This window comes from Haliotis rufescens, unplaced genomic scaffold (genome assembly GCF_023055435.1).
Source record: "Haliotis rufescens isolate VD_foot unplaced genomic scaffold, xgHalRufe1.0.p SCAF_41, whole genome shotgun sequence".
Lineage (NCBI taxonomy): Eukaryota > Metazoa > Mollusca > Gastropoda > Lepetellida > Haliotidae > Haliotis > Haliotis rufescens.
This window is the reverse complement of record NW_025964124.1, coordinates 1,555,526-1,583,517: the sequence shown is the minus strand read 5'-3', so window position 1 is coordinate 1,583,517 and position 27,992 is coordinate 1,555,526. Positions and strand designations below refer to the sequence as shown.

At 40.7% G+C, this 27,992-nt stretch overlaps 1 protein-coding gene across 2 annotated transcripts; it reads left to right on the top strand.

Annotated features, from left to right (window-relative positions):
• The first annotated feature begins 47 nt into the window (after positions 1 to 47).
• Positions 48 to 27,992, top strand: LOC124119911. 2 transcript variants are annotated; one of them, XM_046482582.2, is made up of 6 exons: positions 48 to 177; positions 19,599 to 19,875; positions 23,521 to 23,586; positions 23,862 to 23,948; positions 24,694 to 24,828; positions 25,486 to 27,992. In XM_046482582.2, exons 2-6 carry the CDS (start codon positions 19,627 to 19,629, stop codon positions 25,693 to 25,695), a joined length of 747 nt encoding a protein of 248 aa, XP_046338538.2. In that variant the 5' UTR covers positions 48 to 177; positions 19,599 to 19,626; the 3' UTR covers positions 25,696 to 27,992. The 2 variants fall into 2 exon arrangements, with proteins under 2 accessions (XP_046338538.2, XP_046338539.2); XM_046482583.2 differs by lacking the exon at positions 48 to 177 and adding an exon at positions 4,599 to 4,684.

Here is a 27,992-nt window from a genome sequence, read left to right as displayed (position 1 = left end):
TTATCACCAGCGGGGTAGATAACATTCATACACAAGGAGGGTTATTAAGTAAGACCCCCGCCCTCGCCGGCATGACGTACCCACGAGAACCGCGATTCCTGTGGACGGTTTGAACACTCTATCAGCACAAGTACCAGCGACCTGTGTTCGGATGACTACCATCAAGACGCGTTTCAGGTTGGTTGGTTTCTGAATCAATCCTACATTAACCATATATCAAACTATGTGTGACTATATACGGACGCCCACCAGAAACTATCTTGTTCCTTCAAAATAGTTCGAACATGTACGTCACATATTATCTGCACTTTTGAGGATTGTTTGTTCATATTTTGAGAGTACTAGCGTGAGTTTATACGTGGAGAGTATTGGTTCACGTACGTTTAGGCTAACAGATTGTGTGTGTATGTTTAGACTAACAGATTGAGCATGTGCGTTTAGGCGTACAGTTTGTGTGTGTACGTTGAAACAAACAGTTTGTGTTTTGTTTGTATGTTTAGGCGAACAGTTTGTGTGTGTATGTTTAGACAAACAGATTGTGTATGTGTGTTTAGGCTTACAGATTGTGTGTGCATGTTGAAACCAACAGTTTGTGTTTGTATCTTTAGGCTAACATATTGGGTATGAATGTTTAGGCTTACAGTTTGCGTGTGTACGTTGAAACCAATAGTTTGTGTTTTTATGTTTGGACTAACAGATTGTGTATGTGTGTTTAGGCTTACAGTTTGTGTATGTGTGTTTAGGCTAACAGTTTGTGTGTGTATGTTGAGGCTAACAGATTGTGTATGAGTGTTTAGGCTAACATTTTGTGTGTGTATGTTTAGGCTAACAGATTGTGTATGGTTGTTTAGGCTAACAGTTTGTATGGGTATGTTTAGGCTAACAGATTGTGTATGTGTGTTTAGGCTAACAGTTTGTGTTTGTATGTTTAGGCTAACAGATTGTGTATGTGTGTTTAGGCTAACAGATTGTGTATGTGTGTTTAGGCTAACAGATTGTGTATGTGTGTTTAGACTAACAGATTGTGTATGTGTGTTTAGGCTAACAGATTGCGTATGTGCGTTAAGACTAACAGATTGTGTATGTGTGTTTAGGCGAAGAGTTTTAAGTGTGTACGTTGAAACCAACAGTTTGCGTGTGTATGTTTAGACTAACAGATTGTGTATGTGTGTTTAGGCTAACAGATTGTGTATGTGTGTTTAGGCTTACAGATTGTGTATGTGTGTTTAGGCTAACAGATTGTGTATGTGTGTTTAGACTAACAGATTGTGTATGTGTGTTTAGGCAAATAGTTTTACGTGTGTACGTTGAAACCAACAGTTTGCGTGTGTATGTTTAGACTAACAGATTGTGTATGTGTGTTTAGGCTAACAGATTGTGTATGTGTGTTTAGGCTTACAGATTGTGTATGTGTGTTTAGGCTAACAGGTTGTGTATGTGTGTTTAGGCTAACAGATTGTGTATGTGTGTTTAGGCTAACAGATTGTGTATGTGTGTTTAGGCTAACAGATTGTGTATGTGTGTTTAGACTAACAGATTGTGTATGTGTGTTTAGGCTAACATATTGTGTATGTGTGTTTAGGCTAACAGTTTGTGTATGTGTGTTTAGGCTAACAGTTTGTGTATGTGTGTTTAGACTAACAGATTGTGTATGTGTGTTTAGGCTAACAGATTGTGTATGTGTGTTTAGGCTAACAGATTGTGTATGTGTGTTTAGGCGAAGAGTTTTAAGTGTGTACGTTGAAACCAACAGTTTGTGTGTGTATGTTTAGACTAAAAGATTGTGTATGTATGTTTAGGCTAACAAATTGTGTATGTGTGTTTAGGCTAACAGATTGTGTATGTGTGTTTAGGCTAACAGATTGTGTATATGTGTTTAGGCTAACAGATTGTGTATGTGTGTTTAGGCTAACAGTTTGGTTATGTATCCGTCGATCAACAGTTTCTGTATGTATGTTTATAATGACTGTTTGTGTATGTATGTTTATAATGGTTTGTGGATGTTTGTTTAGACAAACAGTTTGTGGGTGTATGTTTAGACAAACAGTTTGTAGATGTATGTTTAGACAAACATTTTGTAGATGTATGTTTACAGCAGCATATCGTGAAGGACAGTGCATTGACAGCACGTATTGAAAGCATATTTTTCCAATGCAAAAAATCTATTTCCTCAAGGGGAAGTCAATGTCAAAACGTGGGGATTCCTGAGGGGTCCACGGGGACGTCGTTAAACGTCGTGATTGGCACGCCCCTGCTGCTAGCCCTTCAATGGTGCCCTACACTCATACTTACTATGCCGTTCCCGTGACAAAACTCCACCCTCAAGTTTCTCAATGATCGATTTGAAACAAAACCTTGTTTCATTGGGGTGCATGTGTTTGTGAGGAGATTTGATCTGGGGCGGGTTTCAGGGACACAACGTATTAACACTGAGTGTCAGTCTCAGCATCGACCCCCTGGTCAACCCCACACGCACAGCATCATGTCATTCATCGTAGATGTCAAGTGTTTCAAGATGCAGTCGCTGTATATATAAATATTCATCGACCAACTGTTATGGATTCTACCGAAACTCCTCATCACTTTACTCAACTGTGTCTCCGGGTTTGTGTTCAGGCGTCAAACATACGTGTTGACATATTCCTTAAGTTTTTTAATGATTTATTGACTGTAAACAAATAATTATAAAAATTGTTAAAAATGATATCTGTACAGTTTATCAGCGTGTATAATCCGCACGTGTGTTATGCAACACTACGGGAGCAACCCTGGATCAGACCAATAAGTGAGGTGAGGTGAAATGGGGTTTAACGTCGCGTCCAAGGGTATTGCACTTATATAGCGACGTGCATGTACGTGTGTGTGTGTGTGTGTGTGTGTGTGTGTGGCTGCTTGTACTAGTCCGGACTGATGCCGATTTTTTCACAGTATACTGACTCCGAGCCGACCAGTCCTTATTTACCGCCAGACAGGGTAACAACAAGTACCATCCTTTAACGTCTTTTGGTATGACTCGGCCGGGGATCGAACCCCGGACCTTCCACTCTCCGGGCGGACGCTCTACCACTAGACCACGGAGGCGGTCATCAGACCAATAGGGTCTTTATGATCCAGGGGAATTAGAATCCACTTTGTAGACATTGCTGGTTGGAAGTCACTCAAACATTCACATACCGCTTGTTTGTCACATAACGCCAGTTTCATTATGTACATAGAGATTACGAACCGAGTGAATCTCAGTATCGCAAAATGGCAATCAATGGACAAGCCGTACGTTGTGTAAAGTTCACTTTAAAAATATATATTATTGTGACACACGATTCAATAAGGAACCTGACTTCTGGGATCGACTTGTTTGTAGACGAGAGGTATTGTAAATCAACAGACATTGGCTTGTACCCCTTGGTATTACTTTGACCCTGTAAGACAGAACCTCTCGACAATGGCTACACTAACTCAGTCACTGCGTCTGTGTATCACGGGCGCCTGTAGTTTGTACACAGTTTCTGGTGAAGTCATACAATTTGTACACAGCCCCTGGTGAAGTCATACAATTTGTACACAGCCCCTGGTGAAGTCATACAATTGGGTGAATATAGTTTTACGCCGCTTTTAGCAATATTCCAGTAATATCACGGCGGGGGACACCAGAAATGGGCTTCACACATTGTACCCATGTCGGGAATCGAACCCTAGTCTTCGGCGTGAAGAGCGAACGCTTTAACCACTAGGCTACCCGACCGCCCCTGAAGTCATACAAAGGGTTATAGCAACATCTATACACAACAGCTCTAGTGTGCCGCATCCGTACAAGGAGGCCTTGTTACATATGTGCTTGGTGTTCAGTGAAGCCACCTGTTTAGGTATTACTCCAAGCAGTCTTTATATACATGACTTTTTTAACAGTATCGTGTACTGAGCGTTGGGGATTCGAACCCAGGCCTGTTTGGCCAAACGTTTACACCTGGCCTGCCTCACCATCACACATTACCTGTTATTGATACGGCCTTGGGTATTATCTTAAAGAATATGTGTAAATACTAAAAACCCAGTACATGAAGCCATTTGGACGTGGAATGAGGTTATTACAAATACGGACAGATTAGAGAGTGGGAAAAACGATATTAAGTCAACACACATTAACACGAAGCCCCTACATGGCGGACTGGGAGGGGTGCTAGCTGCCTGGGGACAGGATTAGCTCTACAAGAGGAAGGCTGTTTGTTTGTTTTTGTATTTTAAGGATTAGATAATGGAATTGTCTGCCTCGAACACGATGCTATGATTGCACTATAGGATCAACTACGTCACGTTCCCATGTATATTGCATGTATAAAATGCACTTGCTGTCAAGTTCTGGTGGTTTTTAGGAACTGTACATGTGACACTCATTCCAAACTATGTCGTATCTAGTAAGGGTGTGGCGGGGGGACGCACGTGGTCAATGGCTAATGCCTAGGGGAAGGTCCGTTTCTGTGGGGACCGTGAAGTGCTGCTCATGGATAGTTTCCGGCAGCTCTGTAACCACGACAGGTAACCCCCATTATGAACCAGAAAACGTTGTTTGCCAAACTTGTCTCTTCAAGCACTATTTGCCGATCACGTGACAAGACGTTCAGCGTAGTGTATAAGGTTATGTAGATCTTTACAATAAGGGTACACGTATCCGGCATAGCTCGGGCAGGTAAGACTTTTCACCTTTCCTTCCTAACAAATAAAAGTGTGTTTGAAATAAATTTTGAAAAACTTTAGGCTTAATATTTTCTAGTGAATACAGATGTAACGAATGCGGCTAATTAAGCTAATTGTCTTTATCTGGAAGGGCATCATAAGAAGCTTTGATTTGAGTACTAAAGGTTGGAATACCAGTCGCACTATGGCAGCGGGCAGGATAATAACTGTCGTCATCACATCTGAGTAAGGAACACCCTGATAACATTCACTACATTTAAACAGAGCATTATAAGGACATTCACCATATTGAAACAGAACATAATAATGACATTCACTATATTTAAACAGAACATAATAATGACATTCACCATATTGAAACAGAATAATTTTATGACATTCACTATATTGAAACAGAATATTATAATGACTTTCAACATATTTAAACAGAACGTTGTAATGACATTCACCACATTTAAACAGAGCATTATAAGGACATTCACCATATTGAAACAGAACATAATAATGACATTCACCACATTGAAACAGAACATTATAATGACATTCACCACATTGAAACAGAACATAATAATGACATTCACCACATTGAGACAGAATAATTTTATGACATTCACTTTATTGAAACAAAATATTATCATGACATTCACCACATTTAAACAGAACATTATAATGGCATTCACCATATTTAAATAGAACATTATAATGGCATTCACCACATTTAAACAGAACATTATAATGACATTCACCATATTTAAACAGAACATTATAATGACATTCACCATATTTAAACAGAACATTATAATGACATTCACCACATTTAAACAGAACATTATAATGACATTCACCATATTTAAACAGAACATTATAATGGCATTCACCATATTTAAACAGAACATTATAATGACATTCACCATATTTAAACAGAACATTATAAGGACATTCACCATATTGAAACAGAACATAATAATGACATTCACTATATTTAAACAGAACATAATAATGACATTCACCATATTGAAACAGAATAATTTTATGACATTCACTATATTGAAACAGAATATTATAATGACTTTCAACATATTTAAACAGAACGTTGTAATGACATTCACCACATTTAAACAGAGCATTATAAGGACATTCACCATATTGAAACAGAACATAATAATGACATTCACCACATTGAAACAGAACATTATAATGACATTCACCACATTGAAACAGAACATAATAATGACATTCACCACATTGAAACAGAATAATTTTATGACATTCACTTTATTGAAACAAAATATTATCATGACATTCACCACATTTAAACAGAACATTATAATGGCATTCACCATATTTAAATAGAACATTATAATGGCATTCACCACATTTAAACAGAACATTATAATGACATTCACCATATTTAAACAGAACATTATAATGACATTCACCATATTTAAACAGAACATTATAATGACATTCACCACATTTAAACAGAACATTATAATGACATTCACCATATTTAAACAGAACATTATAATGGCATTCACCATATTTAAACAGAACATTATAATGACATTCACCATATTTAAACAGAACATTATAATGACATTCACCACATTGAAACAGAATAATTTTATGACATGTTGTGTTTACAATAGTGTTGAGTGTATGACGATGTTGTGTTTGCAATAGTGTTGAGTGTATGACGATGTTGTGTTTGCAATAGTGTTGAGTGTATGACGATGTTGTGTTTGCAATGGTTTAGAGTGTATGACGATGTATGACGATGTTGTGTTTGCAATAGTGTTGAGTGTATGACGATGTTGTGTTTGCAATAGTGTAGAGTGTATGACGATGTATGACGATGTTGTGTTTGCAATAGTGTAGAGTGTATGACGATGTTGTGTTTGCAATGGTTTAGAGTGTATGACGATGTATGACGATGTTGTGTTTGCAATAGTGTAGAGTGTATGACGATGTATGACGATGTTGTGTTTACAATAGTGTAGAGTGTATGACGATGTTGTGTTTGCAATAGTGTTGAGTGTATGACGATGTTGTGTTTGCAATAGTGTTGAGTGTATGACGATGTTGTGTTTGCAATAGTGTAGAGTGTATGACGATGTATGACGATGTTGTGTTTACAATAGTGTAGAGTGTATGACGATGTATGACGATGTTGTGTTTACAATAGTGTAGAGTGTATGACGATGTATGACGATGTTGTGTTTACAATAGTGTAGAGTGTATGACGATGTATGACGATGTTGTGTTTGTGTTGAGTGTATGACGATGTATGACGATGTTGTGTTTGCAATAGTGTTGAGTGTATGACGATGTTGTGTTTACAATAGTGTAGAGTGTATGACGATGTATGACGATGTTGTGTTTACAATAGTGTAGAGTGTATGACGATGTATGACGATGTTGTGTTTACAATAGTGTAGAGTGTATGACGATGTATGACGATGTTGTGTTTACAATAGTGTAGAGTGTATGACGATGTATGACGATGTTGTGTTTCGAATGGTGTTGAGTGTATGACGATGTATGACGATGTTGTGTTTGCAATGGTGTTGAGTGTATGATGAAGTATGACGATGTTGTGTTTACAATAGTGTAGAGTGTATGACGATGTATGACGATGTTGTGTTTGCAATGGCGTTGAGTGTATGATGAAGTATGACGATGTTGTGTTTACAATAGTGTAGAGTGTATGACGATGTATGACGATGTTGTGTTTACAATAGTGTAGAGTGTATGACGATGTATGACGATGTTGTGTTTACAATAGTGTAGAGTGTATGACGATGTATGACGATGTTGTGTTTGTGTTGAGTGTATGACGATGTATGACGATGTTGTGTTTGCAATAGTGTTGAGTGTATGACGATGTTGTGTTTACAATAGTGTAGAGTGTATGACGATGTATGACGATGTTGTGTTTACAATAGTGTAGAGTGTATGACGATGTATGACGAGGTTGTGTTTACAATAGTGTAGAGTGTATGACGATGTATGACGATGTTGTGTTTACAATAGTGTAGAGTGTATGACGATGTATGACGATGTTGTGTTTCCAATGGTGTTGAGTGTATGACGATGTATGACGATGTTGTGTTTGCAATGGTGTTGAGTGTATGATGAAGTATGACGATGTTGTGTTTACAATAGTGTAGAGTGTATGACGATGTATGACGATGTTGTGTTTACAATAGTGTAGAGTGTATGACGATGTATGACGATGTTGTATTTGCAATGGCGTTGAGTGTATGATTAAGTATGACGATGTTGTGTTTACAATAGTGTAGAGTGTATGACGATGTATGACGATGTTGTGTTTACAATAGTGTAGAGTGTATGACGATGTATGACGATGTTGTGTTTACAATAGTGTAGAGTGTATGACGATGTATGACGATGTTGTGTTTCCAATGGTGTTGAGTGTATGACGATGTATGACGATGTTGTGTTTGCAATGGTGTTGAGTGTATGACAATGTATGACGATGTATGACGATGTTGTGTTTCGAATGGTGTTGAGTGTATGACAATGTATGACGATGCTGTACTTGCAATTGTGTTGAGTGTATGACGATGTTGTATTTGCAATGGCGTTGAGTTTATGATGAAGTATGACGATGTTGTGTTTACAATGGTGTTGAGTGTATGACGATGTATGAAGATGTTGTGTTTGCAATAGTGTAGAGTGTATGACGATGTATGACGATGTTGTGTTTGCAATGGTGTAGAGTGTATGACGATGTATGACGATGTTGTGTTTACAATAGTGTTGAGTGTATGACGATGTATGACGATGTTGTGTTTGCAATGGTGTTGAGTGTATGACGATGTATGACACGCCGATGTATCCGTTACGATGTTGTGTTTGCAATGGTGTTGAGTGTATGACGATGTATGACGATTTTGTGTTTGCAATGGTGTTGAGTGTATGACGATGTATGACAATGTTGTGTTTGCAATGGTGTTGAGTGTATGACGATGTATGACACGCCGATGTATCCGTAACGATGTTGTGTTTGCAATAGTGTTGAGTGTATGACGATGTTGTGTTTGCAATGGTGTTGAGTGTATGACGATGTATGACACGCCGATGTATCCGTAACGATGTTGTGTTTGCAATAGTGTTGAGTGTATGACGATGTATGACGATTTTGTGTTACCAATAGTGTTGAGTGTATGACGATGTATGACACGCCGATGTATCCGTAACGATGTTGTGTTTGCAATAGTGTTGAGTGTATGACGATGTATGACGATGTTGTGTTACCAATAGTGTTGAGTGTATGACGATGTATGACACGCCGATGTATCCGTAACGATGTTGTGTTGGTGACGATGTTGTGTTGGTGACGATGTTGTGTTGGTGACGATGTTGTGGTGGTGACGATGCTGTTATTATGATGCTGTCGCTGACCAATGCATGTCCTCACTTTCATAACAAGAGTTTTTGGTGAAATTTCTAATTATACTGAGCACAGTATTAAACATTTCATTTTTATCCCAAAAGTTATTGGACCTGCTAGTTGGTTCTCCATTCATTTTAGAGTCCCGAATTCTCTATGGAATAAATCTCAGCGTGGCTGTTCCACCAAAGAAGGCAAACATGCTGCACTATTTCCTCCTTGTGTTTCACTAGCAGACAGCGTCTGGGGCACAAAACAGAAGAGTTTCGAGCTCCTGATGCAAAGTCACATTTTACTGCTTCATCTATTCCATGACCTCCATGTCCTGGGTGGTTCACAACTGTGTCTTTATTTCATCACGAAATTTAATCATGTTTTTTTAAGTTTTGAATGCACTTTATTCTTGATAAATTATTTCTATATATCCGCAGAGCCGCACAAGACGGGCTAGTTTCTATATATCCACATACTAGTACCTGCATAAATGTAGGAGGTAAATTTTATATATCCACAGACCTGTAGTAGATAGCTTCTATAGATCTGTAGACCCTCACAAATGTGTGAGCTAGTTTCAATATACTTGAAGATTGCTGTAACTGCAGGAGTTAGTTTCTATTTCTTCGTATACCCGCACACGTTAAGTAAGCTAGTTTCTATATATTCACAGACCCCCACTACTTTAGGAGCTACTTTCTATGTATCCGCAAATTGACCACCCTTCAGGCCTGTATCAGATTAACCCTCTCCTACATTGTAATTCATAAGCTCCGATCTTGACGGTAGGAAGGGGTAGATTTATGAGAGCTTTATAACATGATTTAGTGCTGTGGCAGGTAAACGAAGTGTTTGAAGCATGTTCGGCTTTAATTGCGACATGCTTCAATAAAGGCCGATAACGTGCGTGCACTGGAATACCGGAATAATTGTAATAAAAAGTCAAGTATACAGAAAATCAGCGTCTAACCGGAACGTAGCTGAGGCATTTTACAACAAATGTTGGCAACTTTGGAGACTTGAATTACGGAACAATTCAGCAGGGACACTACTAGCCTAGCTGGATCGGTTTACACACGTGCTTGTAGATCTCTGCGGCTCTGGGGCTTTTTCCCCAATAATTGAAAACAGTTGTTTTGTATCTTGTTTTATTCTTGTCGCTGTGTGTACGTCTGACTGTGCACTTCGTGACTTTATGAGGCCAGGTAGACTCGACACCAACGTGATGCCTCATAGACGACGGTCAGATTAGCTGTCATGTTAACTGTCATGTCAACTGTCATGTTAACTGTCATGTTAACTGGCATGTCAACTGTCATGTCAACTGTCATGTCAACTGTCATGTTAACTGTCACGTTCGTCAGATCCGTCCTGTTGTCGCATGTGATGCCAGCTGAGACCATCATGGTGCCACCACCGTAACCATGGTGCTCTTGGACTGCTGCCGGATAGTGCCTCTCTTCACGCCGTCTCCACAACATTGTTCACATCTGTATAGTGCAAACAGAGCCTCGATTCATCAGCAAAACATGGCGTATTTTCAATGCTGCTGTTGACGGCTTCCAAACTTGTACCTCCTGTTATCTCAGCGCATGGGTACCACAGTCAAAATCATTCTCTGGAAGGACGTCTTTATTTCTTTTCAATCTGTTTCGTGTCGTTGACGTCGAATGTCGGATTCCTGTGGCAACCATGACGTTGTCCCACAGTTCTTGCACGTCAATCTGTTCCGCACCGCAATATCGATCCTGCCTGGAAGTTGTCTTTCTAGGACTTCCTCTACCCTCCCACATCTTATCCCACCAGTTTCCCGATATCCCTGCATCTTATCCCACCAGTTTCCCTATATCCCCGCATCTTATCCCACCAGTTTCCCGATATCCCCGCATCTTATCCCCCACCAGTTTCCAGATATTCCCGCATCTTATCCCACCAGTTTCCAGATATCCCTGCATCTTATCCCACCAGTTTCCCAAAAACCCCGCATCTTATCCCACCAGTTTTAGCGATATCCCCGCATCTTATCCCACCAGTTTCCCGATATCCCCGCATCAGTCGGGACATCACACTTGTAGGGTCTGGCAAATGCATACTGTCAGGTTCAATCATGCGCGAAATTTGTTCCCATCATGTACACTTTTGGAGGCATTTTCCTTCTTTGTACCCGATCAGTGAATCACGTGATTATGTTGCTATGGTACATGTTAGTAACCAGGGTGTGTCAATGTTGACGGCTTGCTCTACATGTAATGTGCAAGGTTTGAGCTAGTTTGCTATCCCCGTTCAGTAACTGTGTCTCGTTCTTTTAGAAGAAAGGACAGTGTCCCCTATAATATTGTTCCTCGTTTATGACGTAGAGGTTATCACGCCTGAGTGTGTTGGATGTTCATCTATTACATGTATTGCAGGTTTCGTACCAGGTGCAGTAAAACATTTGTTTACTCATATTTTTACATTTCGTGATCTGATTGACAACGCAGAGCAGGGACTCAGTTTGGTTCAGTCTGTCACTGTCGGCACACAATAACTGAGCACCACCTCCAATCTTATCAGGCCAACATTAATGGACATTAACGTGTAGTGTTACGTACCATATATGTGTAGATTTACGTGACATTAACGTGTAGAGTTACATGACATTAACGTGTAGATTTACGTGACATTAACGTGTAGAGTTACGTGATATTAACGTGTAGAGTTACGTGACATTAACGTGTAGAGTTACGTGACATTAACGTGTAGAGTTACGTACCATATATGTGTAGAGTTACGTGACATTAACGTGTAGAGTTACGTGACATTAACGTGTAGAGTTACGTGACATTAACGTGTAGTGTTACGTGACATTAACGTGTAGTGTTACGTGACATTAACGTGTAGAGTTACGAGACATTAACGTGCAGAGTTACGTACCATGTATGTGCAGAGTTACGTGCCATTAATGTCGGGAGCTGACACGCCGTGATATGACTACAGCACTGCTCACAACGGCATTAAACTAATTCACTTCCCCACTCACTACTTCATGTTTTGAAATATACGGCAGATAGGTCCATTGTGTGAGGGTGATGTCAACGTTCGTCACTGTAAGTTTTATCACGAAAATATGTTTTATCAAATATACCGAACAACATATTTTCAGAAAAAAGCGAATTTTGCCGGATATTCTTTCAGTGGTGTAATTATTAATGCACCATCATTTCCACTGACTTATATGCATCGATCTCCATCCATGAATCATATTCTTAGTGGCCGGCCACATGGTTCATTCTGTAAATGTGTATATACCAGGATAGCTGAGGTATTTTCGTGTGATAAGACCAAATGGAGATCCTGGTAACACAACTGTGTATATACCAGGATACCTGAGGCATGTTCGTGTGATAAGGCCACATGGAGATCCTGGTAACACAACTGTGTATATACCAGGATACCTGAGGCATGTTCGTGTGATAAGACCAAATGGAGATCCTGGTAACACAACTGTGTATATACCAGGATACCTGAGGCATGTTCGTGTGATAAGGCCACATGGAGATCCTGGTAACACAACTGTGTATATACCAGGATAGCTGAGGCATGTTCGTGTGATAAGACCACACGGAGATACTTATAACACAATCTGTATCAGCACAACAGACATAACTGCAACAGTGATGACCTTGTGTGTTTCATACGTCAGCGTAACCAGATCATACTAGTTCACCATACACGACCGAAGTAAATGGCTACTCACATCAACCTATACTTCAAATTTCGTCATTCGCTTTCCCAACTAGAAAGCAGAGCTAAAGGAATCTCACGAAAGCGAGAGACGTTTACACACACTTTATTAAACCAAACAAGATCGCCACACGCATTAAATTCGCTTTGCATTCTGTGTTAGTTATGCATAGAGCTACTGCAGACATCATGTATTTGAGCCGTATCATTGGCAATGTCTACCGATGGATCCTGGGTCCAAATGAGCGTGAGGCACCCGACAACTTTCGCGACTTTCAATTTAGTTTAACGTTAAAGGTTAAGCGTGCTGAAATGAAGTCAGTTTAAGCTCTCTGGACAGATATCTAGACTTACGTTCGATGCTCCGTTTGTGCTATCAGTGTCGCCATTCGAAGCGTTCTTTGTGATATTGCTTCCGGAGGTGTTTGTTCATGAATTAACATACACGACTGCACGACCAGATCACGTAAGGTGAACATTTCCGATACAAATCATTCGGAAACTCCATAGAAGACTTCTGATTATGTGGTCCAAAACATCCCAAATGTGAACAATAACATTCCCTATCTCTAGCGTAAAATGCTGTGAGTAAATCCCGGTTGTCTTTTCTTATTCCGGTGGTGACCTTGCCCTTCGCGCGCAGCTGTCACTGACATGCAAACAGACTTGAGCGTGTTGATTTTCACGTCTTTAGTATAAGGTGGTACAGTTATCATTAATGTCTTTGTCGAACACTCCGATTTCCCTCTTCCTAAATGGTACGGACAGAATATAAATTCAGCTGATAGATCAAGGAAACCGAACCATGTTGATTGCACAGCCAGGACCCAGACCGTGCGAGCGAGCGACAGTTGCTCCGCTATTCAAAGCGCGGCGCTTATTTGACTTTCATAACTTTCTTATAGGTGTCCTTCGTACTTACAACATTGCGCTTGAATTACCATAAGTTGAAGAAATTTTCCAAAAGGATCGTGAGCGTCGGTGCTGTTTTGTTTGCAAACACAACAGCAAGAGCATGTTGTTAATGCGTATGCATAGAAATGTCAGCAATGCCCATATTTGGGCATATATCAATATTCATGCAAAACCAGATTTTGCAACCGGTTTCAGTTTGATCTGTCAACGAACGAAAGTTGTTATGTATTTACACTTTAATATATATTTAACGTGAGTAATAAATAAAATACCACACTCATTCTCGTTAGATGCCAGTTTTAGGAAACTTGTGAACTTTCTATGGTATCTGACCTCGCTTTCGCTCGACCAGATACCGCAGAAAGTCCACTTGTTTCGTAAAAATGGTATCTAACGAGAATGAGTGTAGTATTCTCTATACATGTAAGAATAACAACAAAAATAAGATAACAGAAGGTGGAAAATAACAAAGGGTAGAAACCAACGAAGGACGCCAACAGATGATTGGCTCTGATAGGTGATCAGCCATAGACAATGGAAGCCAACACTTTACAGTAATTAGCAAATAAATATAACAACGTCGTTAATAGCTCATGACGTAATGCCTAGCAACTACATCGTGCTGTGCCTCCCAATGACACATTGATATGTGCGGTCGCCATCAGCGATGTCCTCAGACGCAAGGGGAGGTAATCAGTTCCATGTGACTGTGCACAGTACTCCGTCACAAAGCGACCTTAACAACTGACTATCATGACAACACGGCTCATGTGCTCAAATTAGCAATATCGACCGACTCATCAATTCCATGTCGTTAAACATGGTCTTTGGTTGTATCTCGTAATGTTTGCCCAATTAACACGTTCGCTTTTACATAATTATCACGCAATGCTTAAAATCGGATATTAAACCAATCAACTATCAAATGCTTTACAATTTTAATATGTAGATTAGATATGAAAGCAGTTAATAAGTGCAAACTAATATTGGTGAAACTTTTCTTAACATCGATGTGTACACGTCAATAACATATACTGTTAAATCACCAGTGAACACCCACCAACTGGTCGCCATGTTGACACGGGAGTCTGCAGTCCTGACATTGGAGCATCAACCGTGGGTTGCATAACAGACACCAAACACATCGAGGGTCGTGTGTAACTCACTTGATTGGCAATTAGAATGCCATCAACGAACATGCCAATTCATGCATGTCATGGCTTTCTGCTGGGCACAAGGGACTAGGTGACGAGCTTAAGGGCCAATGTCATGTGGAGACTGTTTTGAGAAAAGTGATGAAAACACAATATTATGCATGTTAATAAACTTTTTCCCCCCGATAAATTCCGAGACTGTACGCAGAGATATAAATGTTGTTATAAAAAAAACATTGAAAAAAGGAAATAAACTGACGTTTTTTAATTTGTGTAAGGGCGGAAAGGGCCAGTGTCTGTGTTTTGGCCCTTTTTTACCCTCAGGCATTTGCATGGAATTTAACATGTGAGATTGATAAACTACTACTGAAAATACAAACACATACTATTGAAGTACTTTTAAATGATTTAAACTAATACCAACTTTGTTGAAATAGTTGAAACATAATAATAAGGTGTCCAAACTTTCAAAATCTCTCTCAGACAACCTGTCTCAACCACACACGGAAATGAGAGCTAAAACGGCCAAAATCTAGCAAAGTGACTTTGGCCCTTTTGGAACTTGACTTTGGCCCTTTTATAGAATTTTAAGCAGCTTTATTTAAAAAACTCATCAATGAAAACAATATTTTTTCTGCAGGTAGACAAGAACTCATAGATGTTATTTATGCAATAATATGCAAAAAGAGCCAAAGTTAATTTTGGCCCCTCTTAGCTCTAAGCTCTTCAGGTATTTCCCTGACATAACAGAGTGGTGATATACATAGACGATTAGCATGTTGTTGTGATACGCCAGTCATGTTTGGATGGGCAGGAATTTTAATCCTTCGGCTGATGGCGATATATGCTTTAATACCTCCGTCTGCTGATAGCGATATAAGCTTTAATACCTCCGTCCGGTGATAGTGATATATGCCTTGATACCTCCGTCCGGTGATAAAGATATATAATTTAATACCTCCGTCTGGTGAAAGCGATATAAGCTTTAATACCTCCGTCTGGTGATAGTGATATATGCCTTGATACCTCCGTCCGGTGATAGTGAAATATAATTTAATACCTCCCTCTGGTGAAAGCGATATATGCTTTTATACATCCGTCTGGTGATAGCGATATATGCGTTAATACCTCCCTCTGGTGAAAGCGATATATGCTTTGATACCTCCGTCTGGTGAAAGCGATATATAATTCTTTACCTTCGTATAGTGACAGCAATATTTGCTTTAATACCTTCGTATAGTGACAGCGATATATCCTTCAATAACTTCGTCCGTAGATGTCATGATACCTTCGTCTCGTGCAGATTTATCTAAAAATGAAGTAAGGCATAGACGTTGAAAGATGCTACTTGTTGGTACCCTGCCTGACGCTCGAAATTAAGGCGCTGGTCAGCTCGGAGTCATTACACTGTGTCTGAGTAAGGTATTCACGTTAAATTGCAGCATGGTATCTCAGTCCGCTAGCACTATAAAATCGGCATCACTCCGGACTAGTACAAGCAGCCACACATCCACACACGTGCATGTAATTCGCAATATAAGTGCAACAATCTTGGACGCGACGTTAAACCCCATTTCACCTCACCTTGTATTCTCCTCGATCATTTTCGTGTTTTCAGTAGCAAAATATTATCGGTACAAGCAAGCGAAACGCACTCAGTGCCTTTCTCGTTCAATATATGTCTGTGTACATACCTTCGTTTGTTTTTGACAGGTATTGGTTTTATTAATTGCAACGTGTGTCCATTCGTTTAGCTACATCTCAATACAGAGCGCCTACAGTGCACACGATCGAACATGTCACGTAGATTAACACCACTAGATATAGCTATGCCTGTTTATTATAACAGCGTCTATGTATAATATAGCAGCGTGTATTGATTATAAAACAGCGTGTATTGGTATCAGGTCAACATCCAGAGACAACATGCTGTGTCAATGTGTTTGATTTATCTGTTTCCATGCATAAACTGGCGGTGGGGTAGCCGAGTGGTTACGCGTTCGCTCGTCATGCCGAAGTCCGGGTTCGAGTCCCTGCATGGGTAAAAGTATTGCTGTGCGGTGTCTGGCAACAAACAAACACTATCTTAATTAACATTTTGCAGGACTGTTTACCATTTAAATGGTCCATATATATATACAAGGTGAGGTGAAATGGGGTTTAACGTCGCGTCCAAGATTATTGCACTTATATAGCGTGTGTGTGTGGCTGCTTGTACTAGTCCGGACTGATGCCGCTTTATAGTGCTAGCTCACTGAGATACCATGCCGCAGTTTTACATGAATACCCCACTCAGACACAGTATACTGACTCCGAGCCGACCAGTCCTTGTTTTAGCCCCTTAATGCCGAGCGCCAGACAGGGTAACAACAAGTACCATCTTTTAACGTCTTTTGGTATGACGCGGCTGGGGATCGAATCCCAGACCCTCAGCTCTCCGGGCGGACGCTCTACCACAAGACCAAGGAGGCGGTCCCATATATATACAAAACAATATTTTAAGGAACCTTGTCATTTCAGCTAGAAGAATGAAATGACCAACTTTGTTGCACGTGACACAGTTACTGAATGCTGACAACACACTCGCTCACATCGTGCACGTACACAATAAAACACGCCGTCAACGTCAGCGGTGCTACATCCGGGTTACTTGCATGGGTCAATAAACGTCACAACCACATGGTTCTTTGATTTGGTGCAACGAAGAAAAATGCCTAAAAAAATGACAGAAATGGAAATAAATATGGGCGCAAGAGCCATAGGTGAAGCCGGCCAATCCCCGAATGCAGTTGCTATTGGAACGATATCGGCAAACGGGTGGGGAAGAGATTAGGGTGTGTACTTTCTTCTGCCCGGGGGTGTTAGTTCAGGGGGGTAAATATGTGTACTTAATTGATGTAAACTGAGGGTCTTAAAAAGTATACCGAGTTTGTTTTATATATAATTGAAAATTAATAGAAGTGTTTTTCAATTTGATTATGTCTATTTAACCATTAACCATTCCTGCAACTGTTTGTAGTAAGGCAATCTATGGCTGGGTCACTTTGTGTCAACATGCATTGGTTCGAATTCATTGAAGACTGGGATAAGAAAGGAATTTACATGACCCCTACCGTGTTTCAAATTTTGTAAATATTTTTTTAGTTTTAAATCAAATGATATTTTAAAAGTATAATAACATGTAGAAGTATGCAATAGCGCCGACTAAACGCCAGTACAGTTAACTGTGTGGATATCATATCGCTAACATAGGATATTGTCATTTAAAAATCAAATATATCATAAAGTCAGCTGAGATGTATAGCTTATATTGCCACTCAAATGACATTTGCCTTCATTTTTTGCAAATTGTCGTGAACCTTTGAGTATTCACTTAACGGGTCTAACGTGCGTATTTGACCCGTGAAGATCCGGGGTAGAATAAGCCTTCAGTGAGCCATGCTTGCCGTAAAAGGCGACTATGCTTGTCGTAAGAGGCGACTAACGGGATCGGGCAGTCAGGCTCGCTGATTTTGTTAATGCATGTCATCGATCTCAATTGCTTGGATCGATGGTCATGACATCAAGCACTGGATTGTCTGGTCCAGGCTCAATTGTTTACAGACCGCCGTCATACAGCTGGAATATTGCTGAATGCGGCGTTAAACAACAAACAAACAAACGAATATAACGTGTGTCTTTACCTGTATATTTACTTGCAGGGTATAATGTGTCTATTTACTTGCAGGGTATAACGTGTGTATTTACTTGCAGTATATAACGTGTGTATTTACTTGAAGTATATAACGTGTCTATTTATTTGTAGGGTATAAAGTGTGTATTTACTTGCGGGGTATAAAGCGTGTATTTACTTGCAGTATATAACGTGTGTATTTACTTGAAGTATATAACGTGTCTATTTATTTGCAGGGTATAAAGTGTGTATTTACTTGCGGGGTATAAAGCGTGTATTTACTTGCAGGGTATAAAGCGTGTATTTATATTACTTGCAGGGTATAAAGTGTGTATTTACTTGCCTGGTATAAAGTGTGTATTTACTTGGCAGTATATAACGTGTGTATTTACTTGGCAGTATATAAGGTGAGCATTTACTTGGAGAGTATAACGTGCGTATTTACTTGCGGGGTATAAAGCGTGTATTTACTTGCAGGGTATAAAGCGTGTATTTACTTGCAGGGTATAAAGTGTGTATTTACTTGCCGGGTATAAAGTGTGTATTTACTTGCAGGGTATAACGTGTGTATTTACTTGGCAGTATATAACGTGAGCATTTACTTGCAGGGTATAACGTGTGTATTTACTTGGCAGTGTATAACGTGTGTATTTACTTGGCAGTATATAACGTGAGCATTTACTTGCAGGGTATAAAGTGTGTATTTACCTGCCTGTATAAAGTGTGTATTTACTTGGCAGTATATAACGTGTGTATTTACTTGGCAGTATATAACGTGAGCATTTACTTGCAGTATATAACGTGTGTATTTACTTGGCAGTATATAACGTGTGTATCTACGTGAAGGGTATAAAGTATGTTTTTACTAGCAAGGTATAAAGCATGCATTTACTTGCAGTGTACAAGGCGTGTATTGTGTGCGAGGGTATAACCCTTGTATATTATCTTCCATGGTATTACGCGTGCATTTATGTGAAAGGTATAAGCTGTATAATAACGTTCAGTGTATAGCGTGTGTATTTATTTGCAGGGAACAATGAATCTGTAGGCGACACTCTATGGAGGTCCAGGGTATCGAGAAGAAACACGCTGACCAGTTCCCCTATTCTGGAATCAGAGTGCTCGGAGCTGTCCAAACCGGAATCGGTGTATCATGTGCGTTGCTCGGTGGCCTTGACCTGGCGTTGACTTTGACAAACCGCGATGCTGAACGTCAAACAGCCAGTACTGTTGCAGCGTCCTTGATGGTGTACGACACGCTCGTGACGCTAACTGTGGCTGCGTGTCCTCTGTGGTGCGGGATGTGGGTGAGTGGTTCACAGATACGTGGCAACAGTTGTAGACTCGGGATGGGGATGGGAGTGAGGGGGTGGGGATAGATCTGCGTGTTCTTATGGTGCAGGAAGAGAGCAGAACTCTGGCAACAGTTGTAGACTCGGGGTGGTGATAGGAGTGAGGGGGCGGTGATGGAACTGCTTGGGAGGGGGATGTGGGCAGTGACGTTTTTTAGCCAGGAATATCTTGTCACAGTATGAGTGAGGCAGTTAGTTTTATTCCAATTTGAAGGATATTACAGTTATATATCACTTGAGAGCTTCACGAAGGAATAAATCCCCTGTCACGATTGGGGCTCTAGAGCTCTAGAGCAGTGATGTGGCAAATCACTGTTCAATCAGGGCGAGCCTGGGGTTCAAACAAAACATCAAAGGATCCTGGCATGCTTAAGGGACGCAACTCTTCACACTGTCGTTGAAAGTTGTGTGTTACTGTAGCCTTCACAAACACGGAGCCCCTGCAACCCATCAACTCGTGACTGTATGTTTTCCAATGTGTCACTTCCGGTTTGTTTTAGACAACGACCTCATTGCGAAGCTATCATATATTTGGCCATCATAAGGGTTGCCTTAAGAAATGTTAAAATGTGATGATACTTTTTCATAACAATGCGAAATAATCTAGGTAAAAAAAACCTGACATAACAAGTTTTAGGATGTTTTACGTGAGACAAACACATCAAATGTCCAAAATGAATTTATTAAATCTTTTACACGGAGTTAAAAAAGAATTGCAGATGTAATCTTAATCTGTATCTTTAGCAAGCAAATTTTTCTTTTATCATAATTCAAAAGCCATACATTTACAAGGAACATAACTTACATGATCTAAATCTAAAGAAAGTTTGTATTGCTTAATAGCAAGGTTCCAATGTTGATAGCACGATCATTTTGATGCAACTGGGCACGACTCCTTTATTAAAATGACGATTATCACTTCCTTCATGTATATCCATTTAATTCTATGCTAGGAAATAAGTGTCTTAAAACATATTATGTCCACCCCAAAGTCTTTATAAAAAATAATAAAAAGCTCCAAAGTTTTGTGTGGGGGCGTTTTGGGTCTTACCATAGCGTGAGACGTACTGAGACGAGTGTATGTACTGTAATGTGCGACTGACGTCTATTTGGCGATCTGTAATCCTGGCAGCTGTCCACAATATCAGCGTCTTTTCACAGTTTTAACCGACTGTTTGTATTTGTACATGGAGTATTGTATTGCTTCCCACGGGGCGAGATGTGCAGCACGTCTGACAAAGAGACGCGAGTGGGTGTCTGTCATCCGCCGACTAATACATCTGGTCGGCATCGCAGTTGGAATTTTATTGCAACGAAACTATCGCATAATTCAAAACTTGTTTCACGATCGAACTTACCCGACAGAAGAACGGTTTTACAACAATGCATGATATAATTCTAAAAAAACCAGTCACTAACTTTTATTAAAAGGTAGTTGTTTGTGATTTGAATTTAGAATTCGGTTGCATCGTAAAACAGGAAGCGCACGTTTATGACTGTAATATCTTTGTAACCAGCGCTTGGCGTATTTCACCCACCAAGAAACCGGTGAACAACCGGTTTAGAATAGGCCTTCACCAACCCACGCTATGTCAATCGTAAGATACGACTGACGGGATCGGGTGGTTGATGCATGTCATCGTATCCCAATTGCATAGATCGCTGTTCATGCTGTCAGTCAGTGGATTGTTTGGTCCAGACTTCATTAGTGGGGCGATAGACAACAACCAATCAATGAGTATTGTTTTACGCCGCTTTTAGCAATATTCCCACACCATAAGTGGGCCTTACACATTGTACCCTTGTAGGGAATCGAACCCGGGTCTTCGGCGTGACGAACGGACGCTTTAACCACAAGGCTACCCGACCGCCCCTTACAACCAAGCAAACAAACAATCATCCACCGTGTAGACAAAAACGTAAATGTAAAACATATATATGTTGTGTCACTCGATATATGTAATCTTCACATTGTCTGTTCTGACAGCGATCAGGGTCTAGATTTTCGAAACGATCGTAGCCCTAAATTAATCGTAAAGTTATCGTGAGGAAATCGTAAACTATCGTAGCCTATTTTCGAAACTACCGTAGCCATAAGATATCTTACGTTTGTCGTAAATCTAAGGTGTCATATCTGTCGTAAGTTTATTTTATCTTCATCCAAGATGGCAGCATACTTTGCCATGGACATTTTTAAGGATGAAGCTGACAATGAATTGATGACAAGAGAGTGGATATTCCGAGAACTCGTCGTCTCGACTTGGAGCTATTTCCCCGCTAGAGAATACCTCTCCAGGTGATATTCAACTTAATGCAACTATGCAATCATTTTACCATCGACACATCTTAGCTAAGATCGTTCCGAAAATCTAGACCCAGAGAAGTTATACAAATCTTATTCTATCTTAAATACAAACATCGACTGTCTACAACTGTGTGTCTGTCATCCGTCACTGCCATTACATAATCGGCAGCGTTGTTGAAATTTTATAGAAAAAAATAACCAATATAATTTCAAAAAGTGAAGATCGGTTTTACGAGGGCCAATATATGCATAATAAAATTCTATAAAAACAAATTACTAATTTTTTTTACTAACAGCTAAGGTCCGTAGCTGTTTGTGGTTTGAAATAAGAATTTCGTTGCATCGTAAAACATAACAAGAAACGCAAGTTTATTATTGCTATATAATTGTAACCAGAGTGTGACTTGTTTTATCCATCGAGTAGAAAAAGAACATAAACGTACAAATATATACGAAGTGTTTGTGTTGGATACATAAATGGCCAGATTGGCCGTCCACAATACAATACAGAAGTTGTCATCCATAAATTTCTTGTCCTTGCTGTTATTACAAACTTCTAAAAACGACAATCAAACAATTCGGGAATCTATTTAAAACCGGAATCTCCACAGGGAGGCAGGAGGGGTGAATGCGATGATTTACACACTGAAGCAGCCCCATGTCACTATGACAACGTGGGACATGCGACCGAGCTTTTCACACGCCCCCCCCCCCCCCCCCCCCCCCCCCCCCCCATGGTGTTGAGTCAAACCGTGCTGGAGGCGTGACCAGACACCACCAGGCAGATGTGTCGTCCTCCATGCCCTAGAGCGAGCACGCTAGAGCAACACAACTTGTTCTTCGTAGTTGAGCCCCTTATCTGGTACAAGATCCGCGTCAGCCTACCGGTGCTTGTGGGTTTCATCCGAGTGGTTAAAACCCTGCATCAAATTAAACTTCAATCTACATTAAGCTGTTTGTTAGTTTGGTGTTTAACGCCGCACTCGGCAATGTTCCAGCTATATGACGGCGGTCTGAAACATAATCGAGTCTGGACCAAAATATCCAGTGATGGATATAATGAGCATTGATCCACGCAATAAGGATACGATGCATCAACCAAGTCAGCGAGCCTGACCACCCGATCCAGTTAGCCACCTCTTATGACAAGCATAATCGTCCTTTACGGCAAGCATGGGTTGCTGAAGACCTATTCTACCCGGATTTTCAACCATAAATGTCGGTGGAGTTACGTCCCTTGTGTACCGCAGGATACACTGATCTGCAATAACGTATTGTTAATGTCTGTGTTTCAGTTTATCATCGCGGGGGCAATAGGCACGTGCGTGTCACGTGTCAGGGCCCACAGCCTCCTATTTTTTGTAAGTATACACCTGGTTCATCATTCAGGAAGACACGCATGTATATCGCATACATAATCATACGAAAGAATGCATCTCAGATTTACTATAGTAATATGAAAGGATTCGGTTTTTTCAACTTGAATCTAGTTTGCTCTGATATTCAATTCCTGATAAGTAACGCTTATATTCACTGGAAAGCGAAACTAACTGTCACTTTTAATGTAAACGTCATCAGTAATTCGGGTGACTGTGTTGTTTCCGGCATTATCTGATAAACTGGTTTTGTGATTCAGCGCAACACTTTCCTGACGCTGAGTGTGCTGTGTGCAGCCTTGTTCGGCCCCGCCTGCTTCGGAGTCACGTGCTTCGAGGCTGTCCTGGTGAGTTCGGATATACGCCCATCTCACAGTAGTCACGTGCTTCGAGGCTGTCCTGGTGAGTTCGGATATACGCCCATCTCACAGTAGTCACGTGCTTTGAGGCTGTCCTGGTGAGTTCGGATATACGCCCATCTCACAGTTGTCACGTGCTTTGAGGCTATCCTGGTGAGTTCGGATATACGCCCATCTCACAGTTGTCACGTGCTTTGAGGCAGTCCTGGTGAGTTCGGATATACGCCCATCTCACAGTTGTCCCGTGCTTTGAGGCAGTCCTGGTGAGTTCGGATATACGCCCATCTCACAGTTGTCACGTGCTTTAAGGCTGTCCTGGTGAGTTCGGATATACGCCCATCTCACAGTTATCACGTGCTTTAAGGTTGTCCTTGTGTGTTCGGATATACGCCCATCTCACAGTTGTCACGTGCTTTGAGGCTGTCCTGGTGAGTTCGGATATACGCCGTCCTCACAGTAGTCACGTGCTTTGAGGCTGTCCTGGTGAGTTCGGATATACGCCCATCTCACAGTTGTCACGTGCTTTGAGGCTGTCCTGGTGAGTTCGGATATACGCCCATCTCACAGTTGTGCAAGGTTGCGATGTGTTATTTAGTAGCGTGTTGATACAATGTTACATGGTTACATGATGTTACAATGTTACACCCACAGCGCCACGGCCTGTATGCTGACGACTAACCGTGCTTGATTCAATGTTACATGGTTACATGATGTTACAATGTTACACCCACAGCGCCACGGCCTGTATGCTGACGACTACCGGTGGCTAATCCCCCTGCTTGTGGCCTTCCTGTCACTGTTTGAGATCACACTGGCCATCGTCAGTGCCGCCATGTGCTGTTGCTGCTCCTCTGTGCAACTCACCAAGGTACGTCATATTCCCGCTCTTCTCACCAAGGTTTGCTATATCCCTGTGCAACACACCAAGGTACGTCATATCCCGTGCAACTCACCAAGGTACGTCATATTCCCGCTCTTCTCACCAAGGTTTGCTATATCCCTGTGCAACACACCAAGGTACGTCATATCCCGTGCAACTCACCAAGGTATTATGTTCCCGCTCTTCTCACCAAGGTTTGCTATATCCCTGTGCAACTCACCAAGGTACGTCATATCCCGTGCAACTCACCAAGGTACGTCATATTCCCGCTCTTCTCACCAAGGTTTGCTATATCCCTGTGCAACTCACCAAGGTACGTCATATTCCCGCTCTTCTCACCAAGGTTTGCTATATCCCTGTGCAACTCACCAAGGTACGTCATATTCACGCTCTTCTCACCGGGAATCGTTATATCACCGTGTAACTCACGAAGGTACGTCACAACCCGTTCAACTCACCAAGGTACGTCACAACGCGTGCAACTCACCAAGGTACGTCAAATCCCTTGCAACCCACCAAGGTACGTCATGTCGCCTTGCGCCTCGCCAAGGTTCGTCTTACTTTTAAGCATCTGTTAGCTCCGTGCAACTCACTAAGGTAGGTCATATCTGCAGTCTCTCAATAATAACACTTCCACTGTTTTAGGTGCACGTGCTGTTCGCAGCTCCCTCTAGCGGCCCGACACCACAGGAAGTATTCCGTCTGGACATGAATGACTCCCCAAGACGTCCTTCAACTTATATGATGCCAGGTCAAGGTCGAATACGGGCACTTCCCACACCGGAAGCAGCCCAAGAGGCACCACGCCCAGAAGAAGCTTATATCAGGCTGAAGAAATGGGCGTTGCCGGACTAACGTCGTCCTGACGTCTTTGAGAGCAGTCCACTACACGAGTCGAGCTATTCAACCTTTCTTTTTTTTTAATTATGTTGACGATGTACGGCCATGGCGGATGTTATGTTGAGAGTCGCGTTACAATGGTGACGCTCTGTGTTTGGTTAAACGATATGGAGTCAGTATAATAGTGAGGCATCTTACTTTAAACGAAATCTGTTTACCTGGGTATATAATCATCTTTATTATATACTTCAGTGTGAAAGACTGAGTTTTCTGAAGTTGAGAAAAATGATATTTCACTGCAGTCAACATAACATTTGATTTTCACTGCGGTGACTTTCAGGGTACTATTGTCATACAAGAGTTACCTCCCCTTGAATTGTCTCCCTTTATGTATACAAACTGTTGACACCGTTTGTTGGTTTGTTGTTTTACGCCGCACTTAGCAAAATTCCAGCTATATGACGGCGGCCTGTAAGTCTGGACCAGACAATCCAGTGATTGATATCATGAGCATTGATCCACGCAATTGGGATGGATGACATGCTTCAGTTAGTCGTTAAATCTTTTGTAGGTTAGTTGAAAAAATGACAGACGGTCATTTATGGAGTTAATTATCGCTTCTTGCCGTTTGTTATACTCTAGAAAATGTTTCGTTATAAACTGTAAATTCATCATTTAACTCGTCAGTTGAGACTTTTTATTTTGCAAAGTGCATTTTGCGTGTATTCCTTCGCTTCCAACAGCGGTCTCGTAGCTTTCAAGAATATCTTTGTAAGTTAATTTTGTATATAATCATATCCAAATGTATGACAAAGAATTTTCGTGACCAAGAATACTTTTGTAGACTTTTGTATATATTTTTTAAGATTTTGCAAACTCGGACCTACTTTCTAAGTCGCAATTACAAGGGTTGGTGAAACGTCCCTGCGTGTTAGGTATGGAGAATTTACGTTTCAAAGTTTTACATTTATAATGTAAAATATAATTTTCCGGTAGAAAAATACACAAAAAGTATATAATTAGTAGGATATTCCATGTGTCTCATTAAATATCATGGTATTCTCATCTCGTGACGTTGGAAAGGAGATAATTTCGATGAGAGAAATATAATATTTCACTAGACACGTGAAATATCCTCCATATATACTGATACATGTCGCCACTGTTGACTCTTTATTTGACAGCTGACATTGACCAGGTATCATCATTAAGTTGTTTCTGCGATGCATGTGTTTCCTAAATGAAGCTCTTGAAGTACTCGGGGTTTCATGGCTTCAACTATTTATTGCCATACAATGAGGAGACAATGAGGACACAATGAGGAGACAACAAATTCAAGAAACTGAATATACAGAGGGTAAAAAAAGAATTATACCGAATTTGTGTTTCATGAAATTAAAAATTGAAAGCATCTGTTGTTAAATTTGATTGTGTCTATTTAACCGTCACTCATTCCTTCAACAGTTTGTAAAAAGGAATTCGTAGCTTAGTAATTAAGTGTACACATGAATATAAAGATACAATTGAAATGTTTGAAATGTTCGAAGTTTTTGCCGAAAAAACCCACATTTATTGATTATTAACAATAAGATGTCAAGATTCCCATCATCAGTTGTGTATCGGTTTTTTATTTTTGATGTTTTTAAATCCGATTATGCTCTACAAAATACAACCATGCGTGTATTCAAGCTTTCAGTTAATGTTTCGGATATAATACATAGCGGCACAGTACTGACCACCCAATCCACACGTGGTTATAGTCCTACATAGTGGCACAATACTGACCACCCCATCCACACGTGGCTATAGTCCTACATAGCGGTACAATACTGACCACCCAATCCACACGTGGTTATAGTCCTACATAGCGGTACAATACTGACCACCCAATCCACACGTGGCTATAGTCCTACATAGCGGTAAAATACTGACCACCCAATCCACACGTGGCCGCGGCTGCACGAGGTGGTATGAAATAGGCTTTATGCGTTCCGTTCAATGTATTCGAATTTATATGGCGACGTGTGTGTTTGTGCGTGCGTGCGTGCGTGCGTGCGTGCGTGCGTGCGTGCGTGCGTGCGTGCGTGTTCTATAGTGCTCGCTCACTGATATATCCCACTCGTTATACTGACCCTGAGCCGACCAGTCCTTGTGTCATCTCCCTGATGCCGAGCGCCAGGCAGGGTGACAGCATCTACCATCTTTTATCATGACCTAGTATCACAGAGCCTTGAGATCAATCCACTATATCTGTCTGATTGATGCACGTGTAAACATGTATGTGTACGTTAGTTCAATAAAACACTGTCTTC

What these genes read in the sequence shown, in the direction of transcription:
- LOC124119911 (XM_046482582.2), top strand. Translation starts at nt 19,627, where the DNA reads ATGGAGGTCCAGGGTATCGAGAAGAAACACGCTGACCAGTTCCCCTAT. An exon ending in CCCACAGCCTCCTATTTTTT is followed by an intron (nt 23,587 to 23,861) that starts GTAAGTATACAC and finishes TTTGTGATTCAG; the next exon opens with CGCAACACTTTCCTGACGCT. An exon ending in CGTGCTTCGAGGCTGTCCTG is followed by an intron (nt 23,949 to 24,693) that starts GTGAGTTCGGAT and finishes TTACACCCACAG; the next exon opens with CGCCACGGCCTGTATGCTGA.